This window comes from Xiphophorus maculatus, chromosome 12 (genome assembly GCF_002775205.1).
Source record: "Xiphophorus maculatus strain JP 163 A chromosome 12, X_maculatus-5.0-male, whole genome shotgun sequence".
In the NCBI taxonomy this organism is placed as follows: Eukaryota; Metazoa; Chordata; class Actinopteri; order Cyprinodontiformes; family Poeciliidae; genus Xiphophorus; species Xiphophorus maculatus.
Window position 1 is genome coordinate 6042029 of NC_036454.1, and position 23084 is coordinate 6065112.

The following is a 23084-nucleotide window of genomic DNA, read 5'->3' on the forward strand; positions in this document are numbered from 1 at the left end:
AAGCAAAAATAACAATAAGAAAAAGGAAATATATTGAAAAGTAATTTGAATATATTCCATAACTGTCATTATAAAAGAAACTCAAACTGTTTGAATCAAATGCCAGAGAATAAAAGTCTCAACAGTCTCAGCGTTGCGTACATAAAAAGGTAAACCGTTCCAAATTTTAGGAGCACAAGTCGCAAAAGCCCAATCTCAGCTGAATTAATAGTCAGAAACCTTTCAATAAACACAAAAAACTAATTATTGAATTAAATTCAGAATATCTTTTGGTAATTTCACTGCCCACTAACGTTTGTGGCTTAATTCTGTGTTTCTTTTTGTGGACTTCCTGTTTATGGCTTCCTAGGAAAGGAGGGAGTCACCATGGCAACCACTGACTTGTTCTATTTTTGCTCTAGAGTCCCAACGCTGCTGGAGAACGTAAAGTTTAGATTTGTTAGACTTATTAAAGCAGCTACAAAGTCTACATTTTTATTGAGATATTCTGGTTGGTAGTTTATAAACAACCATAAACAACATAACTACACCTCAGCCACACGGTGGACACCAGGGTTGTCATGACACTAGGAAAAACACTGTTTCTGTTACTGAGATGGCAATTTATTATTACATTTATATGTTGTAAATTTGGCAATTTTTAATCTGCATGGCGTCCAAACAACAATTTTATCTTTGCCTCGTTAGCTGAAGAGGAAGAAGTGAGATTATTTTTGACTTTATTAAATACTCACCTTGAAAGAACCAAATATTCCCTGACTTGTCCTCAAAGGCGGCGTCGATCTTGGTCGGGATCCCCTTCCAGTGTCGGGAGGCCAGCGCCGGATAGCCGCTCTCCAGACGCGCCGATCCTCCAGGATCCCTGATCCTCCAAACGTAGCCCGACTTAAAGAAGAACAGCTCCCCTCGGATCATCGACACGGCGTCAAAATCCGTCTGACAGGCGTCAGGCTGGAGGCAAAACAGAGAACGCTCTCAAAAACACCGTAAAACATTTCAACCACATTTAATTGTGTCAGCTAGCTACTCCTTACGTCAAATACTTTAGTAAGTTGTAGTAGTTATAAAACTTTAGTAAGTTGTGTTAAGTTTTCGTTAATTTTGTCACATTTCTGAGGAGGATTTTAAATCCCTGAAAGAACCAAAAAATACTTAATTGATCCCAAAGGAAAAATAAATGATGTTAATCAGCTCCTCCCAGTTGTAATCCACCCTGTTGCTACGGTTACGCATCACAGCAAAAGAGCAAAGTATGAAAATGTGTTGGCAAAATTCACTCCAGCTGCACTGCATCCAAAACAAGTAGGACTGGTTGCTGAAAAGTTCCCCCAGAAAGACATGAATGAAAGTTTGAAGGAGTAAAAAATCTCAATGAAAATAAAAAGAGAAAGAAAGAAATAAAAAGAAAAGAGGAAAAAGGCGGGAATGGGAAATATTTCCCAGGGTGCTCAGCGTGAGAGAGCTGGAAGCGTTATATTGAACTGGTGTTTATGTGTAATTAAGGCTAACATTAATTTTAGTGCAACTGTCAATTAGCAATGCTTGAGAACAAAGTCTTCTAAAAATGCTTATTCTGTTCAAAATAAATGCTTTCGAGCAGAAATGAGTGTAATAAAACGTGTTTAATAAAATGCAGAATCATTCATGTAAGTTAAATAAAGAGTTTAAATTCCTTTCACTTTAAAATAAGTATGTATTTTAACTTGATAATATCAGTGAAAATAATAAAACATTCTGGAGCTCAGCTTGGGTTGCTAGGTAACGAGCTGGGCTTGACTGGGGTTGCTAGGTAACGGGCAGTGCCTTCTGAATTGTGACATTACATTCCAGAGATTTTTGAAACGGGTCATTTTCCACACACCAAAAAAACCCCCAAAACATTAACTCTATTGCCAAAAATCGACTGGGCGTGTCTTTTAATTGCTCGGCTTGTTTTCAGAAGCAGTAGAAACCCAAATGGAAATACTAAAACATGCAAAATATGAACTTTACACATTAGGTTCCAAAGTTATTCAAGTAAATTTTAAATGAATCCTAGTCATACATTAATATGGCTGACTGTATGAATTAATTTGTTAACTCACATTAAGTTCGTTGGTCTCTGTTTTGGGGACCAGAGCCCTTGGAGCCGGGGTTGGCGGTGGGGGCAGGACCTGGGGTTTAGCTCCGTAAAGGTACTGGATCCCTAGTTTGTCGTCTTCGCTCAGCCTCAGTGGGTAGGAGAAGGAGTAGTACGCGGACATGACGGTTTTGGGCTTACGTGAGTGCTGCAGGCCCAGGACATGCCCGAACTCATGGGCGGCGACCTGCAGAAGGTCTGTCCCTGCAAGGAGGAAGGGAGAGGTTCATACAAGGTCTGAAAATAAGAGAGTGTTTGTTTTGACCCGGTTTGCGCAGTAGACTGCGGGGACTTCAATATCTGAGCCAACTGGGTCAAACAAGGGGAAAAAAAGTCCCTTTAACTGCTGACTCACACTTGTCCTCAGTTAATTGCACTCTTGTGTCTGACATGTTTACCATTAGACAGAGTTAGCACATACTTTAGCATATCCCACTGTAGCAACTGCAATTACAGTTGCAACAAACAAGTAGGTGATAATTATTAAAAGAGATGGTTGAGACACATTACCTGGTGCAGAATAAGCCACAAACATCAAAAGTCTATTTTTAATAAACTGATCTGCAAACAGATAAAAAGTTGCTTCTGCACTAACATCATCCATCGCAGTACGGTTATAAGTGCTCAGGTTATTCATTAATTCCTCTTGTTACAGTTAAATACAACCTTATTGTCATTTTTTAATCGTCCTGAATGGATATGATGAGTGATGGTGTACCTCAGGGTTGGTTGTTTGAGCCCTTTGTTGAGTTTGTTCATAACCGTTTACTTGCAGATGATTATCTGTACGTATCTGTAATGTAGCCACAGGATTCAGATACTTTGCAGTCACTGAATGGACCATAAACTCAGAGTACCAAAGTAATCTGGAGTCAAATGTGAGCTAAATACTAGAATAAAAGGATTTCATTTGTTGAGGTTTTTTTGTAGGGAGCATCAACTCCACCAGCAATATCAAACAGAATAAGCAATTTACAAGACGTTCATTAGGTGATTTTTATAAATATATGCTCAGTTTGGACAATAATGAATAAAACAAACTCAAATCTGAGAGTATTTTTGATGCATTTTGGATGCAAATTGTTTACGTTTAGTGAAGTTTTCCCATTTTTGATCAGTTTATCGAAATAAACACAAACAGACAAACTAAAGTGATCCAGAAACCCACCCATGTAGTTCCCCAGAGTCCAGGACTCGTCGTAGTCGAAGTGAATGTCGCCCTGCCGATGCGTTTTCGGGAAGAAGGCGTGAGCTAGAATCCCACCTGGACCGTCAAACGGGAGGTTGTCTCCATGCCAGTAGCTGCAGGTGAATAAAACAAGCGTCCCCATCAGAAACAAAACCTTCCCTTTTTGTTTAAAACAACAAAACAAAACATCTAAACTCTGTCAAAAGGTGAATAAAAATAACTCAAATGTTTTAAAATACACAACAAAGTTCAGTATACCAGCTACAGGGGATGATAAAGTTTCAAAAATAAATAAAATGAACTAAAGACAAAGATATTTCCGTATAAACAACACTGGGACGTGACGAGATGCTTTAACTAAATGATTCAAAGAGGGGAAACACAGAAACGATAAAAGAATGAAAAGCCCAGAGTCAGCAGATACGGATCATCCATAAAGCAGGAGTATCAGCGCAGTGGAGCCTGCTTGTCGTCTCTTGCTCCGTTATCTCCGTGTTCATCTTCACAGCTCTGCAAATCTCTTTGTGCCAGAATCTGATCCTTTCTGTTTAAATGTTCTGCTAGTTTTACTGAAACGATCCTGATTTTTATCCAGGACATAAATCAGGCTCATTCTTATTAGCTGACACATTTTTTCAACAACAAATATAGAAAACGTTATTGGTTGTCTCTAACCAATGTTGATTTTTACTTTTGCATAATTTACTAAAGCAGAGGGATTGTCTCCTCGTCACACAGAGTTCAGAATCAAAATCTCTGCAGCAAAACAGCAATAATGAATGATGTAGTTTAAAGTAACACCAGCAGGGGGAGCAGGTCTCTCCTGATGAGAGGTCACAGAGGTTAAAGCAAATAAAAACTCTGAGCTCAGAGGATTCCCTGAGCATAAGCTCATCTGAACTGGATCAAAACTAAAAAAACAAAGCTTGGTCCGTCTCTGCTGAATGCTGAAGCCGTATGGAGAAATTGGTGCCATAAAGTTTGTTCAAAAGAAAATTAAATTGTAAATTCACATAAGATATTTGAAACTGAAAATTAGAAAACCTCCAAGAAAACCTCTGCAAATTATATTTCACAAGAACCTAAATATGATTTAAATTGTTGACAAACCAGAACATGTCTGTCACTGGGAAGAATCCAGTTCATCCCATAGATTAATGCCCAGCTACTGATGGTTTTGTCACTAATTGAGCTGAAGGAACCAATTCATTAATTTCCTGTCAGTTTGTTTATCCATTGATAAAAGGTCATGAGCCGCCATGCTGAAAACATAATGACCCACGAAACTACTTCTGTTCAGACATCAAGTCAGTGAGTTCAGGATTTATTACTTATTTTTGGAGGATTAACAAATAAAAATCTGCCTCTAGTCAAGAATAGTTGTAGAAATTAAACACAAAAACAAATTGATTGATTGGTGGATTCATTTGTACAAAATAAAGCATAAAAGCTCAGAATAGACGGTTCTTATTTGGGTTTTCACCTGGAAAAGTCGATCCGGATGTCGGCAATCCCTCTGCGGACCTCGGTGAAAGTCAGAGGTGTGACATCGCTCCAGATCTTCACCGCCTCCCGGATCACACGCCGCACCTTCTCCTCGTCCATCTGCCAGGGGAAGCGTTCGATCCTGCAGGAAACCAGCGCAGGAGTCAACATACAAACACAGGAAGTGAGGCGGAGGTGGCGGCGATGAGGGACCGCCGGCCTCCATATCTCAAGATGGCGTAGCGCTCTGACTGCTAAAAGCCACGCAGAGGGAGAACTGGACAAAACTCCCATCTGGACCGACACAAGCAGTAAAATTCAAGCACTTTTCAAGCATTTTCAAGGTAAGTTTTAAAACTTTTCCAGCACTTTGGAGGTAAAAACGACACAAATAAAGAACAAAAAAAGACACTTTCAATTTGCTATTACATGATATCATTCATTATTGTCATTGATAATGTCTTGTGGTAATATTCTACATTCTACAGCAGCAACAAAATTACTAAAATATAACAAAATTGTATGTTCTGAAATGTCTATCATTTCAGAGCAGCTGATGCTAATTTAACAACATTTTCCCCCAATTTCAAAAACATTAACACATTAATTTTAGTCATTTTTGTACAAAAAATCCCTGAAAAATTAAAGTTTTATGGCATTCACCAAATATAAGTAATTTTGGTAATTGTCATTGACCTAAAACAACAAGAACACAGTCTGTTTTAACTTCTTTTATTTATTTATTATTATTTTTTTAGTTATATAGTGTGTATAAATTATACACACTAATTTATTCCCCAATTAGTGTGTATAAAATAATTTCACTGACAGTGGGATAAAATGTGTCTTTATATTAAGTTTCAACTGTAAATTAAATTTTTAGGCTTTTAATCAAATATTAATCAAACATTATATTACACTTTGTTACAAAACTGTTTAGTTTAAATATTAAGCACTTTCCAAACCTTGAAGACACTTAATAGAAATTCAAGGATTTCAAGCACCGATACAAACCCTGAAAATAATAAAGGTGGCTGAATACTGTAATTTTATGTTTATTTTTCTAAATCAGAGTAATAAAACTTGACAACTATTCATTTTGAAAACACAAAAACAAAATCAAAGACTTCTGCACTAAATGAGACTTACTGAGAAAAGTTTAAATTAGTCTTTGTTTTTAAACCTGTGAGCTGCAGAGCAGGAAATTAAAGGAACATCTCGCCCTTTTTGAAGCTCCTGGATTAATGTTGGAGAAGTTCAAACTTGTTCTGCTCGCAGTAATTGCAGCTTTTCTGCAGCAGTGAAATAAAAGCTGGCACAGTTGACCGATTGCACGAAGTGGTTCCAGCATGTAATTTTGCTTCAGGACGTCAATCTGTCATTTTTCTGTTGCGTGGAAACAAAAAAAGGTAAACAAACAAGACAAACGGTGTTAATTTGTAATACTTAGAGGCTCAAAATTATTCATACCCTTTCAAATTCAGATTTAAATGATTTTTTTCCCATTGAAGTAGTTTAATTCTGACAAGAAATGAAACCAAAACACAATAAAAAAAGATAAAAATAGAATCAGGTTTGAAAAACCCCCACAAAAACATAATTTAGTGTTTTTATTTACATTTGTATCAAAAAGTGGAAAAACATACTATAAGACCATATTTATATTTTTAAAAATATTTTCTTATGGGTCTGATGTAGTATTTTAATTTTAAACATTATATTTCAGCGTTTGAGTATTAAGGTCTAAAAATAAAATAACGAGAATACATTTGTACAAGAATAAAGTCAAAATAATACAAAAATGGTTCTAATAATTTAATAACAAAGTGAAAATATTTCAAGAATAAAATCTTAATATGCTAATTAAGTTGTAATACTGCAACATTATGGCCGTATTTTTGTTTACTTCATTCTCGTATTCTATTTCAACTTTATTCTCATAGAAATTGTGACTTTATTTTTATATTATTATGACTTTATTGATCTCATTTTATAAATTTTATTTTCTTAGTGTAGCCTTAATACTTTGGTACTAATATAATTGGGATTCTCAATAATTTTCTAATTTATTTATTGAATGTTCACTTTTTTGCAGCTTATGTTGGAAAAGTATTTTCTTTTCCTCTTGCAGATTTCTCTTTTCAATCTTCTCACTATTTCTGGTAAAAATGACGACTTGAGAGACGATTTTAGACGGAAACTGAGCTTGGATTCACAGGGAAGAGGAAAAAGGAGACAAAAAAAATTAAAAACTTTTGCTTTTCAGCTGAGAAGAGTTTATCAGTGTCAGTAAAACCTTCAGAATAAAAGCCCAGATTTTCTGAATAAAGTTCAGGTTAATGTGGATCAATTCAAAGTGTTTCTGTTTATATGCAAAGCATCCATCTGTCTTCACAGCAGGACTTTCCTGTCTGTCACTCAAACACCTGCAGATCTGGAATGTGACTCTGAGTCACGGAGCTGCAACATTCAGGATCATCTGGGTACATTTTCAACTTTGGATGGCGCAAAAACACAAATCAGATGAATTTTTCTATGGTTTCCAAGCAAAAGAAAAGCAAAAAAACAAAACACAAACAAGAAACAGTGGTTGTCACATTTATTTTGAGTTTTTATTGTTTTTTAGATGATATAAACCTCAGATTTAAGCGTGATAGTTTTTCAGGAAAGGATTAATCTGCAGTTAAAGAAATACCATTTACTAATCTGTATTTCTTCAATTAATAACAGGAAAAGTTGCTTGTAGGACTTTATTTTTACAAACTTGGGAAAGGTGAAACTGTCACTTGAGGAGTTCTGGGTAAAACATTTTTATAAACAAAGAAGGTTTCCCTTCTGAGATGCAAAATGTGTAGATATTTTTTGACAGTTTTGGGTTAATTGCTGTTCTGAGTGTGTTGTTTTTCAGCAAATCGCCATTTTTAGAGTCTATATACTTCAATTAACGATAAATCGATTACTAAATTAATTGAGGATTAGTTGTTGCTTTTTCCTACTCCCTTGTGTTTCGTTTTAGAGAATATTTTTCTGGAAATTGTATGTGTTAAAAAGTGTCAGTCATTGTGTTATTTTCTGTTTATCATGACTTTTTTATGCAGTCGGGCCTTAATTTTGAGTTGAGGTTGTGTTTCAGGGTCAGGGCTCCATAAAGCTCCATACTTTAAGATTGTGCAGCAGCCTGTGATCTCCTCTCAGTCCAGAGGAGATCCCCTTTACTGCTGGTTTTAAAGCAGTCAAAACAAAAACATCCATCCTCCACTTCATGCTTTACGCAGGAACTTCTTCCAAAAGCTCAAATTAGTGGCCGATTCTAAATAAAACTAAACACGGGCGGTAAAAAGCATGGCTTCGGTGTAAGACGCCTGCAGTAGGTGGGGTGCAGTTTGACCTGGTGGGCCGTTGCCATGGCTACAGTTAACCACATCACTCAGGTGTCGCTTATATCGACCCGATCCAGGGGAATCTAATTAGTCTGCGGCCGGTTCTGCCTCCCCCGTGCTGCTTTCTTTCGCCGTGCTTTAATGTGCTGTTATGCTAAAGAACGAGTACAATGAAAGGGACCCCGGGAGACGCAGACAGAGAGGCAGCAGCCGGCAGACGCCGACCGGCTCTCGATGGAGCCGCGGCTGCAGATGAAAGAAAAGCAGCACCTCTTTGTGGAAATCATAAGTCCATGACTTCATTTTCAGATTGCTCTATCTGCTTTCTCATCTTTCATGGCGTTCCTGGAGTCGGTCGCTCTGTGTTTTTGATCTGCAGCAGCTCCCGTTTGGCTCTGTCTATCTGCTGTTTGGTCCTCAGAGAACGACCCAAATTGGGATTTTTTTTTTTCATCAGGGAAACATCTGCTGAGTGCAGCTGGAAACATGCAGACATCAGAGCTGCTGCATGCTCTGCAGGCTGCAGGTTTCACTCAGATTACACAAGTCAGAGCAACAGTTGTTTTGAAACTGCACATGTTCTCTGTAACGCAAGGAAAAATGTTGCTGCTTATCCTTTGCTGCAGGGAAACCATCTAGAGCTGAAATGATTAATCACATTAATAATGATTAATCGATTACTGAATTGTAATTAATAATTAATTATTGAATTGATACTCAATTGTTAACAGGACTATATAGACTCAAAAAATGCCATTTGGTGAAAGAACAACACAGTCAGAGCAGAAGTTAAGCCTCCTGGCCAAGCGACAAGAATGCAGAAAATGGTTTCTGAATGATTTGTCAACAACAAAACACTTTTGTCTTTGTCAGCAGCCATTATACAGCGCATACAGTGTTAAAACCAGCTAACTAAATGTGCTGGAACTCAGGTTGGGTTGCTGGGTAACGAACTGGGCTTCACTGGGGTTGCTAGGTAATGGACAGCGCCTGCTGATTTGAGATGTTACATTCAGAAGGTTTTTAAAATGGCTCATTTTCCAGACACCAAAAAACATTAACTTATTACCAAAAAACAGCAGAGTGTTTTTTTAAGTGCTTCGATTGTTTTTAGAAGCAGCAGAAACTGAAAAATCTGAATTTTGCATGAAAGGTCCCCATTTAGAGATCTGAGCAGAAGCACAATAATGTCAGACGGATAAAGTCTGACAGAAAACAGCAGCTAAGATCTGCTCCTGCTAGATGTGGTTCATATTTTATCCCTACTGTGTGTGGATTTGTTAAAACCCCCCCGACTGTTTAATAATCATAAAACAATCTTATTTCCATACTTGTAGGTGAGATCCTTCTTGTCGAAACGTCCTCCATGCAGAACGAAGCGTCTCTGGCGGTGTCGACCTTGGTACTGCAGCTCCTTCTGGTTGGGGAAGTCCGGTACGCCACAGCGCGGCCGGTTCCATGTGTTGGAAGCGTTGGTGGACGGACTCACCTCCTTCACCGAACCCTGAAGGTGGGGAGCCTTCCCCCTCTTCTTCAGGTCCGGGGACTTCTCAGAGGCCTGGAACGACCAAGAGGTTCAGTCCGGTTAGTTCATGGCTCCACGTGTCGCACACAGTGAGGAAGAAAGAACAGAGGCGGGCAGGGAACCCAAAAATTTCACTCAAGTAAGAGTAGCTCTACTTTAACGTATTATTACTGAAGTAAAAGTAAAAAGTATCAGTCCAAGAAACTACTAGTCAAAAAGTCAAGTACTGAGTAACTGATCAAACTATCAATCATTCAATATTTAAAATTTACCTTATCAGATGGACCAAAGATAATGTTAAGTGGATATTTTTGTATTTTAAGGATGAAAATGATAAGAATTTATATAAGTAATAAAACAAAAACAAAAAATAACAAGATCCAGCAAATATTTAATTTTTTTTTTACCCCTCCAGGGGGTATTTTTGTGGGCTCTAGTGTCCCTTATGTGATAGTAGGCTGACAGGAAATGGGGGAGGAGAGGGGGGAAGACATGCGGCAAATATCGTCGGGTCCGGGAGTCGAACCCGCGACGGCCACGTCGAGGACTGAAGGCCTCCAAATATGGGTCGCGCTAACCGCTACGCCACCACGGCACGCCCAAGATCCGGCAAATATAAAAATTTTCTAAATCAGTTTCTTTCAATAATAAACCTATAAAACTTTCAACAAAAACTGCAGGTGTGTGTCTGAGTCTGGTGAATTTCTGGTAAAAACATGTTTGTTCTTCATTCAGCAGGTAGAAAATCCAGAAATTTTACTCAAGTAAAAGTAAAAAGTACAGCGTAGTAAAAATACTCCTAATGGTCCATTTATTTCAAAAAAGGTTACTAAGTAAATGCAATTGAGTAAATGTAACTATAGTAGTTACTACCCAACTCTGTCAAACAGTAAGTAAAAGTACAGCTAAACAAACATATACTCTAGTACAAGTAAAAGTACCTCATTAATATTGTTATTTGCTTTTAAAAATACTTGAAGTACTGAAAGAGAATTTAGTCATTGAATTTATTCCTATCATTTAATGCACCGGCTGTATCTATATTTTCTTTAATTCATCAATATTTTTGACATATGCAGCCAAACGAGCGCCGTGAGTTCACAGAGTTCATCTCCTACAGAAAAAAAGCAGAAAATGTCAGGAGGAGATGAAAATGAGCGAAGACATTACAGCTCATCCATATCTGACCTACATAATGGCAGCCTGACCTCACGGCCGGGTCACTGAGCCACGTAGCTTGGCCCCACTGAGGGTCCCTGAGTGACCCATTACCCCTCGTCCTGACTCAGAGGAAATGACTCCCCTCATTTCCACACTAAACTAATTACAGATCTGACCTATCTCATCGGCACCTCGCTCCATAACCTCAGGAAAAAACCCACGATGTGCAGAAAACTGCAGGGTGTTCTTTTCCTATCGCAAAATTACGTGCATTTCCCTTTCCGCTGCCGCTCCGAACTACCTGTGGGAAAAGACGCTATCGTTTTATTGTGTTGAGATGAAACTAATTACCTCCGTCAGTGGATCCTCTCAGTCTGCAGCTCTCTTACATAAGCTTTCGTTCAAACAACGATCTGACTCCAGCTTTTGTTCTCATCGTGTTTTTTCTGCAGATTGACAAATTTCTGACATGCTGCAACATGCATGACTTCAACTTCAAGAAAAATACTTAAAGGCTTAAGTTTCTCAGTACCTGGCTGCAGAGTTAGGCAGTAACCAGTTACATTTACCTGAGGAACTTATATAAATTATCATAATTTTGTTCCTTAAAATACCAAATATTTCCACTTAATTTTATATTTTTGTCTGTCTGAGGAGGTACCTTTTAAAAATGACATTTTACCAAATATCTTTTTACTTTTACTTGAGTAAAAACATGTTTCAGTAGTGCTACTCTTACTTCAGTACATTTATGGCTACTCTACCAGGCTGCAGGATTTCACCTTTTAGCAATAAAGGATGGATAAAACATCTTGAGATTTAGTATATCAGGATTTTGTTGCAGACTTTGAGGCCTCTGCTGTGCTCCAAAGTGGTCATCTAAATGTGCGCGATAGCGTCCATTCAGTCTTTGTTTTCTGCCTGTGTGATATGATGTCACGGGGGTAACAGGTTCAGGAAGGAAACCCAGGCTCCCTCTCTACCTCAGCGGCAGTCTGACCGATCCCACCAGGTTCCCAGGACAGGAATTGTCTCCTCCCACAGGGACATGTTTGGAAATCCATCAAAGAAGAAACCCAGAAGACCGGACTCGTCTCATCTGACTGGTTTTGATTCTACGTGAATTATCTGGTGCCTGCCCACCAGATAGTTCGGCAGACTCGGTTTGATTGGCAACCAGAATTACAGCGTTTGTTAAATTTTCAGCTGCTGCAGTTCGATTTCACACGGCACTGTCAAACAAACCAAACCGATTGAAAAATCCTTGCCTCTGGGGGCGCTGCACCAAGAACCACTAAAGGAAGCGACATAAAAACTTCCGAAGGAAACAGCTTCCTTCTTCACAAAATGTGAACAAAAATGGACTAACGTCAGATTTTAGCAGTTGGAGGATTTCTAAAAAACCGAAAGCCATTTCTCCCTGCAGTGCATGTATGTCAAACTAAAGGCCCGGGGGCTAAATCTGGCCCCCACAGCTTTTTTTGGTGGTCTTCTAGACTCCAGACGACAAATTATATCAATCAGTCCCTCCCGTTTTTTATGATAACGGCTAAACAGATCTCTGTTTTTGTTGAGTTAATACATAATTGTGAGTTTATTGCAAATTTTCTGCAAAAGAGGTAATAAACTTTGGGTTTACGTGAGGCTAACTCCCACCTGCAGGTGGCAGTACTTCCTACTTTACAACACTGTTGTCTCAGATTTTCTTGATTTCAAACTATAGATCGCCATATCCATCACAGACGACCGATATGGCGTCTAGCAAGAATCACATTTACCATCATTCATGTGTACAAAGGTTGCAAATTTCCTTGAAAATATTACTAAATTAACGGCACAAAATTTGCGATTTTGATTGCAAAAATCACAAAAGCAATTAAAAAATCCTGAAGTACAGACTGATGTGAGAAGATGTTAAACTTTATTTATTTTTAAGACGTAGACACAAGTTTGTTTTGGTTGTATTTACCCAGAATGCCCTGCGGTATAGTCCTCTTTCTGCTTTTGTAAGAAGTGAGATAATATGCCAGTTCTTTTCAGCAATCTTAAGAAATTGTTGACTTTAAACAAGCTCCCATATCTTAGAAGAAGTTAGTTTCATCTTATTTCAACTGTACAATTATATTTGCAGAAGAATCTGGACCAAAACTCCTTGGTAAGATTTTGTGTTTCTGCACTGCAGGCAGAATAAAAACAACATGAGGCTCGATCAGCAAACAGAGACCAGGTGAGTCTAATAAGAGAGACCATAACAGGGAGGCTAAATTAAAGCAGAACAAGCGAAACTTTGCTCTAACACGGTGCAGCGGAGACACGCACATGTTTGAGATTACCTGAGACAAAATGAAAACCTCTAGCAGGAATCCACAGAGCATGACAGCTTCGCTCTGTAAGAGGAGACGTTATTTAGAAAAGATGTTTCACTCTGCTGACCTTTGATCTCTGTTAGACAGACTGAGGAAGAAATGTAAATATCTCCATTATTCCACCTACATTCAGGCTAAATCCATACAGTATGTATAGAAACCCTCATACACTGCAAAAACACAAAATCTTACCAAGTATTTTTTGTTCAATTTCTATAGCAAATATCTTAGTACATTTAAATAAGACAGAACTAAAGTGCAAGTAACTTGTCAGCAGGAGCTTGTTTTAAATGCTTTTTTGCACAAAATCATTTTTATATAAAGACATTTTAGTCTGGTTAGTTCAGAATGAGCTGTTTTATTTAAATCCAAATCAGCTGCTTATGGTCACGCCCCTCAACTCAAGGTTTACATACGCACATTAAAGTACCTGCAAACAGATGCGCAATTATACAGTCGCACATCTTTGAAAAGCAGAAGTGGAGCCTCCTGCACAACCAACAAAGAATGGAGCAAATGGTTTCTGGATGCCAAGTGAACAACAAAAGACTTGTATGTTCCAGCAGCCATTGTACAGCGGTAAAACCAGATGATCAAACATGCTGGAGCAGAGTTTGGGTTGCTAGGTAACGGGCAGTGCTTGCTGATTTGTGACACAACAGCTCATTTTCTGGCAATCAAAAAACATTAACTGCCAACTTAACTCAACTTAATGCCAAACACTGGCAGTAAGTTAAAAAATGGCAGTACAAAAATATTTTAAAAATGTGAAAATTGCATAATAAATCCCATTTAAGTAAATAATTCCTTCCTCGTTTCACTGGCAGATTGTTACATTTCTAACAGGACATTTTTCCTATAAGTGAAATAATTTGCAAATGGAACCAATTCTTATTCATCAATACTGATGAATTATTAACTTAAAACAAGCTCCTATTTCTTGCTGAAAAGTTACCTGTAGGTTAGTTTGGTCTTATTTCAAGTGCACTGAGGTATTTGCATTAGAAATTGGACCAAAAATACCTGTTAATATCCTGTGTTTTGCAGTGTAGATGAGCTGCTCCACCATGTTGCTGATGTAGGTTATGGGGAACAAAACTCAGCGGGATTCATGGAATGTGCTCCAGATTGCAGAAACGGAGTCACTGATGGCTCCAAATCCCAGAAAAAACAACAACACACACCTCAACCAACCCCCACCTTTCTCCAGCTCCTTTGTTTCACTTTGGTTAAAGCAGATTTCAGCTGCTTATTCCGCTGCACAAAGCACTTATTCATGTCGGAGGGGATGTTTATGTTCCCGTCCGTGCGGCTCGCTCTAAAAGGCTTGTTGGAGTTGCTATGAGCGAAACAAAATGAGTTGCAGCTTCTAAACAGAAAAGGTTTCTACGCACCCCCCGAAAAGCTGCTTCTGGTTTGTTTTTGAGCTGGAAGAAATGTGAAAGACCAGTGTGATATGAAGTGCTATCTGGCTTCCCGGAACAGGTTCTGATAACATGCATTCAGAAGAACAACAGAAAGCCTTATCATGGTGTGAAGCAGCTCTGAAAGCCTTCAATCTAAAGGCCTGCAGGATGAAAAACAGCATGGAGTTTGGTTAGTGAAGCTGTTGATCCAGCTTCACTAGGACGGTACACATAATCCAACAGTTTCAACTTTATCTAAAGTGAGTCAACATACAGTACATAGTGCTGAAATGAGAGGAAAAGCTGAAACATCATCATTTGTTCTGTGTTTTACTCATTTTAATATGAAATACTTCCAAGATTTAACAACTGCATAAAAATTAGACACAATTACCCCAGAAAAACATGATTTAGAAAATTCAACATTTGCTTTACGATGCATTTCCACATATTCATCTTTTACTTTACACCCAACTGCATGGTTCCAATTAAAGTCTCAGGAGAGTTAAGCAAACGCCACATGTTTACGTTTGTGATGGTACAACAGTAAATTATTATTTTGCATTCCTTTTTGAAAAGTTAAAAATTTGCAAGAAAAATGTTTTATTTTTTTCCGATTAATCTAAAATTTTCTGGAATTAAATCATGAAAATTTATGAAAATGTAGAATAAAACTTTGAAATTTTGAAATTGATCTAAGAAAAAAACACAACAAAAAACAAAAAAAGAAACAACAACAAAAAAAAAAACATGTGAATTGTCAAGTTTGAAAAGTTGAAAATTTCCTGCAAAAAACTCTGAAAATTTGAGATCAATCTCTCTAATTTTCTAGAAGGAAAACATGGAAATTTCTGAGTTTGAAAACTAGAAGGTATCTAGAATTTTTGAGATTAAACTCAGAAATTTTCTCAAAAAATTGGAATTTTCAGAGTTTGAAAATTTGAAAACGTGTGCCAAAAAACTCGGAAATTAATTTAAAAAACTCTAAATTTTCAAGTTTGAAAAGTCAAATATCTCCGTTAAAAATCAGAAATTTTGCAATTAATCTGAGAAATTTTCTAGAAAGAAAAGTGGAAATTTCCAAGTTTGAAAAGTAGAAAATTTTTGGCTTTTTGTTTTTTGGCAGAATTTAATCAATAAATCTATTGAGTTTATTTTTATAGCACATTTCACATTAAAAAAAACACATCATGAGGTCAACATCTGTGAAAACCAGTAACAGACATTTTGAAAATATCATCATTAAAATCATCAACCACAAAAATCTTACTTTTGTTATTGTTCAAAGCAACTCTAAATGACGCTAAATTGCTCTTCGTTTTTTTATATCTACATTGGCGCCGCTGTACCTTCATCAATATCACAGTAAAATCAACTTGTTTCCCATTGTGTAATTATTTCATTGAATTCAATATTAAAAACAAATCAATATGTTAGTTTTGGTCCAATGTTTCAAGTGATACTAACAGTTTTTTCCTGAAAAGTTTCTGAGGGAAGGAGGTTTGAACTTTGAGTCACCGGGTCGCGGGGCGACCTCCATCCTGAAGGCCCGTGTTCCTGCCTGACGTCGCCTGATCCCAATCAGTGCGCCGGGGTGGCTGCGGTGTCGGCTTTCATGCTCGTAAACCTCTGGCTAATTCTAACGGTTGGGTGCGCCGTGGGGGAGGCGGCGGCGTTTCAAAGAGAGGGATGGAAAAAACGTGGCTAACGAGCTGAACCCCCCCGACTGGGTGTCAAATGGATCGGTTGACCTGTCTGACCCCCAAAACACCAGAGAAATAAACGACGCTCAATCCCGACCGGTCTAGCATCAAAGTTCAAGGTTAAAGCCCAAAACAAGAGGATTATCCGGATCCAAAATGTTCTCCATGTGCTCGACTTAGAGAAATGTTATGGTACTTGAACATTTGGTACTTTTAGCAAATAAAGCAACTTAATCATTAAAGATTAAGTTTTTCTCACTTACATGTTTCTGAACATCAAATGAACATAACTGCACTGCAAAAACACAAAATCTTACCAGGTATTTTTGGCCTAGTTTTTAGTGAAAATACCAACTAGACCAAGTACATTTGAAATAAGACAAAACGGACGTGCAAGTAGCTTTTCAGAGTCAATAATTCCTTAATATTGATGAAAAAGTTGTAGTTTTATTTGAGGAATTTTCGTTGATAACATGGGAAAAATATTTTGTTCTAAGTTAAATAATCTGTCAGTGGAACGAAAGACAAAAGAGAAATCCTTCAAACTCTAAACTCTGACGCTACTCCAGTTTTGTGTCTTTGTGTCGCTTTTTCTACATTAAATATTCCACAGATTTCCTCTTCTTCCCAGTCAGCCATGTTTGTTTACTGTGAACTGATGTTTGGCTTTTAGAGGTTTTGTGAGATTTCCAGTCTGAATGTTGGTGAACAAAATCTGTCTCGACACCATAAACTGCACAACCAAACCTGTTATACTTCAGACATTTTTTTTATCTTCGTGTGTTTGATCTCTCAGGTTTTAAAAATTAATGGATTTTTCTGCAGTGCTTACAGATGACTTTATAGTTAGATAAGTAAAATTTAAATAAATTGACAGATAAACTGTGTACGCCACTCGCCGGTGGGCATTTAGTTATATTTCCATTGCAAATGTGTGCAAAACTTTGTTGATATTCTGCTAATGTTGGAAACACATAATTATGCTAAATAAAATAAGTTTGTTTGCATGACAAATTATTAAAAAACAAGCCGCGCCATCGTCATCCAAATACTTCTTGTCGTCTTCTTTGTTGTTTCTGGCAGTAGAAACATCCGGTTGTTGATCACATGACATGAGTGATGCGAAAAAAGTTTTTTCCACTGTAGTTTTATGAAATACACAGATTTTGATAAAGCCCCAAAATACGACGGCTTATTACTGCCATTGTTGTACAAGAGAAAAAGAAGATTTCTGCCAAAAACCTGAAAACTTTTGAGATTAATCTCAAATTTTTTCTAAAAGTAAGAACATTTCTGAATTTGAAAAGTCAAAACTTTGCTAGTAAAAATCTCAGAAATTTTGAGATTAATTGCTTTACTAGATTTATTAGAAAAACACAAGGACATTTTCTGAGTTCCAAAAGTAAAACGTCTTCAACAATATCTAAATTTTTTGGCGAAAGTTTATCTGCAATGGTCCTAATTCACTGTTGTAGAAAAACCACCTCAATCCAGTGCAAACTTACATTTATCGAAAATGTAAGTTTTTTCAAAATTGGCACATAAGGAAATAAATTTTCGTAAGTCCAATTTGCATAATTATGTGGTCAATGGAAACGCAGCTCATTACTTTATAAATTAATGCAAAAAAACCATTTTATTTTCTGTTTTGTTTCTCCTTGCTGCTTTTAATTATCCAGCTTTTGACAGATTTATGCACAAAGCTGAGATGAAAAAGAAACCACAAAAGACGACTCAGCAGATGACACAAGTTTTTAAGACCTTCCTCTCACAGATAACAACACTCCTGTAAGGAGTCTATTAAAAACACACACTCTCATCACACAGTTACTCATCACTTTCTGCTGAGAGGGCAAAACGTCAGAGACAAAACACCGATTCAACAAGACTTGTGCGATGGTTGCATTGGTGATTGAAGAAGCAGGTGGGGGAGGGGCGAGATTACAAGTATGAACACATTGAGTTTCTGGTTACAGTGATGACAGGATCTGCACAGTGCTTTAGAGGATCTGACAGCGGTATTCAGACTGCACACTGAAACATGTTGGTGCATGGTGGGCGCATCTGCAGAGCGTCTCCAGTCAATCACCCCCCGCCGCCGCTCCACGGGGGGGTAAACCAACACCGCCCTCTGAGAGGGGGGAAACCCAATGGGGTCCACTTTTAACCAGAATCACACCGCTGCAAACTGTTAGCACACTTTTCCTCTCTAGCAGTAGGCATCAGTAACCAGCTGTACTGTATTTAAAACACACTCAAAATGCAGCTGGGCAACATTTTCTCAAGTTACATAATAAATAAATTCAGCAGAGGTTGGTAGAGTACCCAAAAGTTACACTCAAGTAAGAGTAAAAAGTAGCCGTCCAAGAAATTACACAAGGGTAAAAAGTATTTGGTAAAAAGTCTAAGACTTTAACTGATCAAATTATCAATCATTTAATATTTAAAAATTACATCATCAGATGGACCAGAATATAAAATTAAATGGAAGTTTTGGTATTTTAAGGAACAAAAAGTTCACTGATCAAATACGGAAGACAATTAGGTCCATTTAAAAAACATACAAACAAAAAAACATATTCTGACTAATCGTGAAATTTAAAAAAGAATCCTGAGAAATTCTGAGAATTCTGAAAAACGTCGGAATTCTTACTTCAATATCAGAATTCTGACTTTTTCAGAATTCTCAGAATTTATCAAAATTCTGACTTTTTTCTCAGAATTTTTACTTTAATCTCAGAATTCTGACTTTTCTCAGGTTTCTGACATTGCTAAGTGAACTTAGAATTCAGAGATTAAAATCTGATCCTTTTCCATAGATCCAAACATCATTTAATATTTAAAATTACATCATCAGACGGACCAAAATATATAATTATCTGGAAATTGTAGTCGTTTAAAGACCAAAATTAACATAATTACTATAAAACTACCACAATTATAAAATGACAAAATAGGAAAAAAGTGAAATTTTATCAAATCAATTTCTTTCAAAATGAAACTTTACCTAAAATGTAATTTGTGTCTCTGGCAATTTATATATTATATTTGTTCTTCATTAAGTGAAATTACTCAGAGAATCCAGAAATTTAAAAAGTAGGAGTACAGATGCTTCATAATAAAATTACTGAAGTACAAAGAACAACACAGCAAAGTCTTTTTTATCTTTTTTTTAGTTCCCCTCATGTTAGACTGAAGCTTTAAGGAGACGCATCAATGCTGGATTAATTTTCCTTTAGTAGCATTTTGTTTCTGCACTGGAATGGAAATGCACACAACAATCAGCCTGGGGGAGAGAAAGGATTCCAAGTAAACCCTTCAACTCTGTTCATTCTGAGTTATTTTCTCATTTTCTTGAAATAAATGTATTTGATTTATGATTTTTAATGACTCCCCCTCTTCTTTCCTGTCTTCCTGCCGCCATGAGCAGTAATATCTGTGGCTCCTACAAGGCAGACATGATAAAAACAAATTAAAATCTGCAAGATAAATGTTCTTGCAGAGGTCAGCAACTTTTGGTTTTTCATACTTTTTGTCAGATTTATTACTTTTGAAAGTCTAATTGCTGTTGGCTGATGGATAAGTGAAACAAATGCGTAAATATTTCAATTAACATCTCTCATTTTTAGTTATATTAGCAAAAAATAACTCCAGAGTTTGTTCTGACAGTTGCAGGAATTCGTTACCAGCCCTGGCACTAGAAAGCAACACATTCGCACGACATGTGTTTTGGATAACTTCAGTAGGAAATCTGTGAGTGCAGCAGATGTAGAGAGGAAAAGGTTGAAGGAAATTAGAGGCGCCGCAAAGGAAATTAAAAAGGGGCAAAATAATTCACACAGCGCTGAGATTGCTGGCATAACCTGAGGCCGTGTTTGTTATTATATCTGTTTGTCACAGGAAAACAAAAAGAGCCGGGAGTTCTGTCTTTTCAGTATCATCTAAACATCTCGACCCGATACCAGCGGAACCAAACGATAGGAAGCGACTCAGTGAGTGTTTACATCCGCAGACAGATAAGGTTTCATTTCTTTAGGGTGTGCTCTACTTTAAAGACCAGAGACAAAAGAATCTGCTTACTGTACAAGAGGGTTTAGATATGAAAGGGTGCTGCAAGAGTTCCTAATCAACAAATACCTCGTTATCTTTAGATGTATTATGAAAATCAGAAACATCTGTTCTTATTGTTCCTGGAAAGCCTCTGAAATCTTCTGTTTGTCTCCCTGCAGGATGACTTTGTGATGATTTCACTCATTAATGTGAGCAAAGCCTCAGGGAAGCGCGGGTTACCCTTAAAATCACGCAGCCGGGCCTTTAATTACACCTTTTTGTTATTGGGCTGCTATTTAAGCTTGGCAGCAGAACAAATGAAAGTGGAAAACATGAAACAAAAGGTCAAAGTTCAGGTGAGGATGGCAGTTACTTTTATAGGGGGATAAAACTCAGGTGCAATGCCAGATATAAACGGCAACCTGCAGGCTTGCAGCACCTGCGGCTTTTAAATGCGAGAACATTTAGCAAGAGCTTAGTTCTTGAAAAACAACAAATCTAAAAATAAAACTTCAACCATCACAACTGTTGTACCTTTAATGGCTCTTATTGTGATTTCTGGGAAAGTTGATGAATGGTTTTACTATTTCCAAATAAAAATCTGAAAATTGGGGCAAATCCACAACAGTATATTACCAGCAAGTTTGAAAAAAATTATTTATTAAAAGAGACAGCATTTATAATTCGAGAGGATTAGAGATTCAGAAACATCATTAAACACACTGTCTGGCATGAAATCTGGGAGTAGTGATCAACTCAGACCAGAACCTTCAGAGTCACATAAAGACGGTTACAAAGTCAGTCTTCTATCACCTGAAGAACATTTATTAAAGGACTAATGACCCAGTAAGATCTAGAGAAACTCATTCCTATGTTTATTTTTAGTGGCATTGTTTACTGCAACAGTGTCTTCATGATTCTACCTGATAAATTCAGACAGCTGAGGTTCTTTAAATACTCCCATTAATCATTTATCAACATTTTTGATGAGGATTTGATAGATGATTTTGATAAGACAAAATGTAATGTTTACTCATAATTGGTAACTGCATGATGTTTTTATGGTGTAAAGCACTTTGAACTAACTGCATTGTTGCTGAAATGTGCCAAACAAATGAGTTTGACTTGATCATAGTGTGACTAGAATGGCCCAGTCAAAGTCCAGACTCCTTGGTTTCCATTCAATCTGAGTCAGAGAAGTGGGTAAAAAAAAAGCTCAATGTTGTAAAGCAAAGCTGGTAGAAATATACCATGGGCTTGTAGTCAATTATGGGGGCAAATGCATGCCACACTTTTCAGATTTTTACCTGAAATAACTTTAAATCATCACTTTCCTTCCAAAATACAATCACTTCCCAAATCGTGCTGGTCTATCACTTTTTAAAATACTTTAAAATGTGTGTTTGTTATGTAACAAACTGTGGAAAAGTTTCAAAAGATGTGACACTGACATACGCAGGCGCTGCTCAGTGAGAGAGAGAGCAAACCTTTCTGCCAAGGATAACGACCGATATCAGTCCTCACGGCCGAGTTTAAACGGAGGAAATCGAATCAAAGCGCATGAAGTGAGAGTTCAGTGCTACGAGCCTGAGAAGCATCAAAAGAACCAGATGCACTAAACTGTCGGCACAGAGCCAGAAATGCACACAAGGATTGTGTTCTCCAGATTTATAAGCCATGTGTACATGAAAATGTCGGCCATAAACCTCCTCCATGCACAAATCAAACCTCCATCCCACAACTGAGAATTACTTCTTTGTCCTGTTTGAATCAGTCGGTTAGATTTGATGCTTTTCTTTTGCATCTGTGTTGCATCCAGTTCCAATTGAGTAAAAGTAAGAGCAGTAAACTCTTACTCTTTATTTATGACATCTAAATAAAGATATTTACTTGTCTTAACCTCTCAATAGAGCCTCATTTTGAAATATTTGGACTATCCCTTTAGTAAACTAAAGACATTCCTCAGAAACTGAGAGAAAAAGAAGCCAAAGACTAAAGAAAATCTTTCAGAAAACGATTGTTTAAAGGGGACCTACTATGCAAACTTCACATTTTGTGCATTTTCATGCTTCCATTTGGGTCTCAACTGCTCCTAAAAACAGACCAAGTGCTTAAAAAAACCACCCAGCTGTGATTTGACAATAAGTTAATGATTTTTGGTGTCTGAAAAACAAAACATTTCAAAACCCCCTGGATGTTCAGTCACAATCAGCTGGGTTGCGCTGCACCGTAACCTAGCAACCCAGGCTGAGCTCCAGCACATTTGGTCAGCTGGTTTAACCGCTGTACAGTATAATGGCTGCTGGAAAAGACAAGTGTTTTTTGTTGACTTACCATCCAGATTCTTTGTTGGTTGTGCAGGAGGCTCAACTTCTGCTTTTCAAATACATACAGCTGTATAATTGCACATCTGTTTTCAGTCATTTTTACAAACGTTGAGTTGAGGGACGTGGCCAGCAGCAACCTATACGGATTTAAAGTGACAAAAGTCCTCAAACAGCTCAAAATAAGCAGAATTGACTCAAAATCTCATTATATGAAAATGTTTTGTGCAATAAGATGTAATGAAAATGTTTTGACCTATTCTAACCAAGGAAGCATACTAGGTCACCTTTAAAACTACATCAAATTCTGTTTGCTTGGAAAGAAAGCTTAAGGAATGACTGCATAGTGCTGCAATAAGAAAAGACCTTAAAACTA

The 23084-nt window shown here is 37.4% G+C and overlaps 1 protein-coding gene across 4 annotated transcripts in view; it reads right to left on the minus strand.

Annotated features, from left to right (window-relative positions):
* Positions 1-23084, minus strand: part of LOC102221918 (stromelysin-3-like) — a 33883-nt gene that overhangs the window by 5051 nt on the left and 5748 nt on the right. For all 4 annotated transcript variants that reach the window (XR_002753553.1, XR_002753552.1, XR_002753551.1 and 1 more), the window contains exons 2-6: positions 9505-9731; positions 4792-4935; positions 3288-3421; positions 2085-2323; positions 735-951 (exon numbers count right to left, since the gene is read on the minus strand). Coding sequence is in view for 1 of the 4 variants with exons in the window: in XM_014470546.2 (XP_014326032.1) it covers positions 735-951; positions 2085-2323; positions 3288-3421; positions 4792-4935; positions 9505-9731 (961 nt within the window). In the remaining 3 variants the exon portion in view is untranslated. The remainder of the gene's footprint in view (positions 1-734; positions 952-2084; positions 2324-3287; positions 3422-4791; positions 4936-9504; positions 9732-23084) is intronic.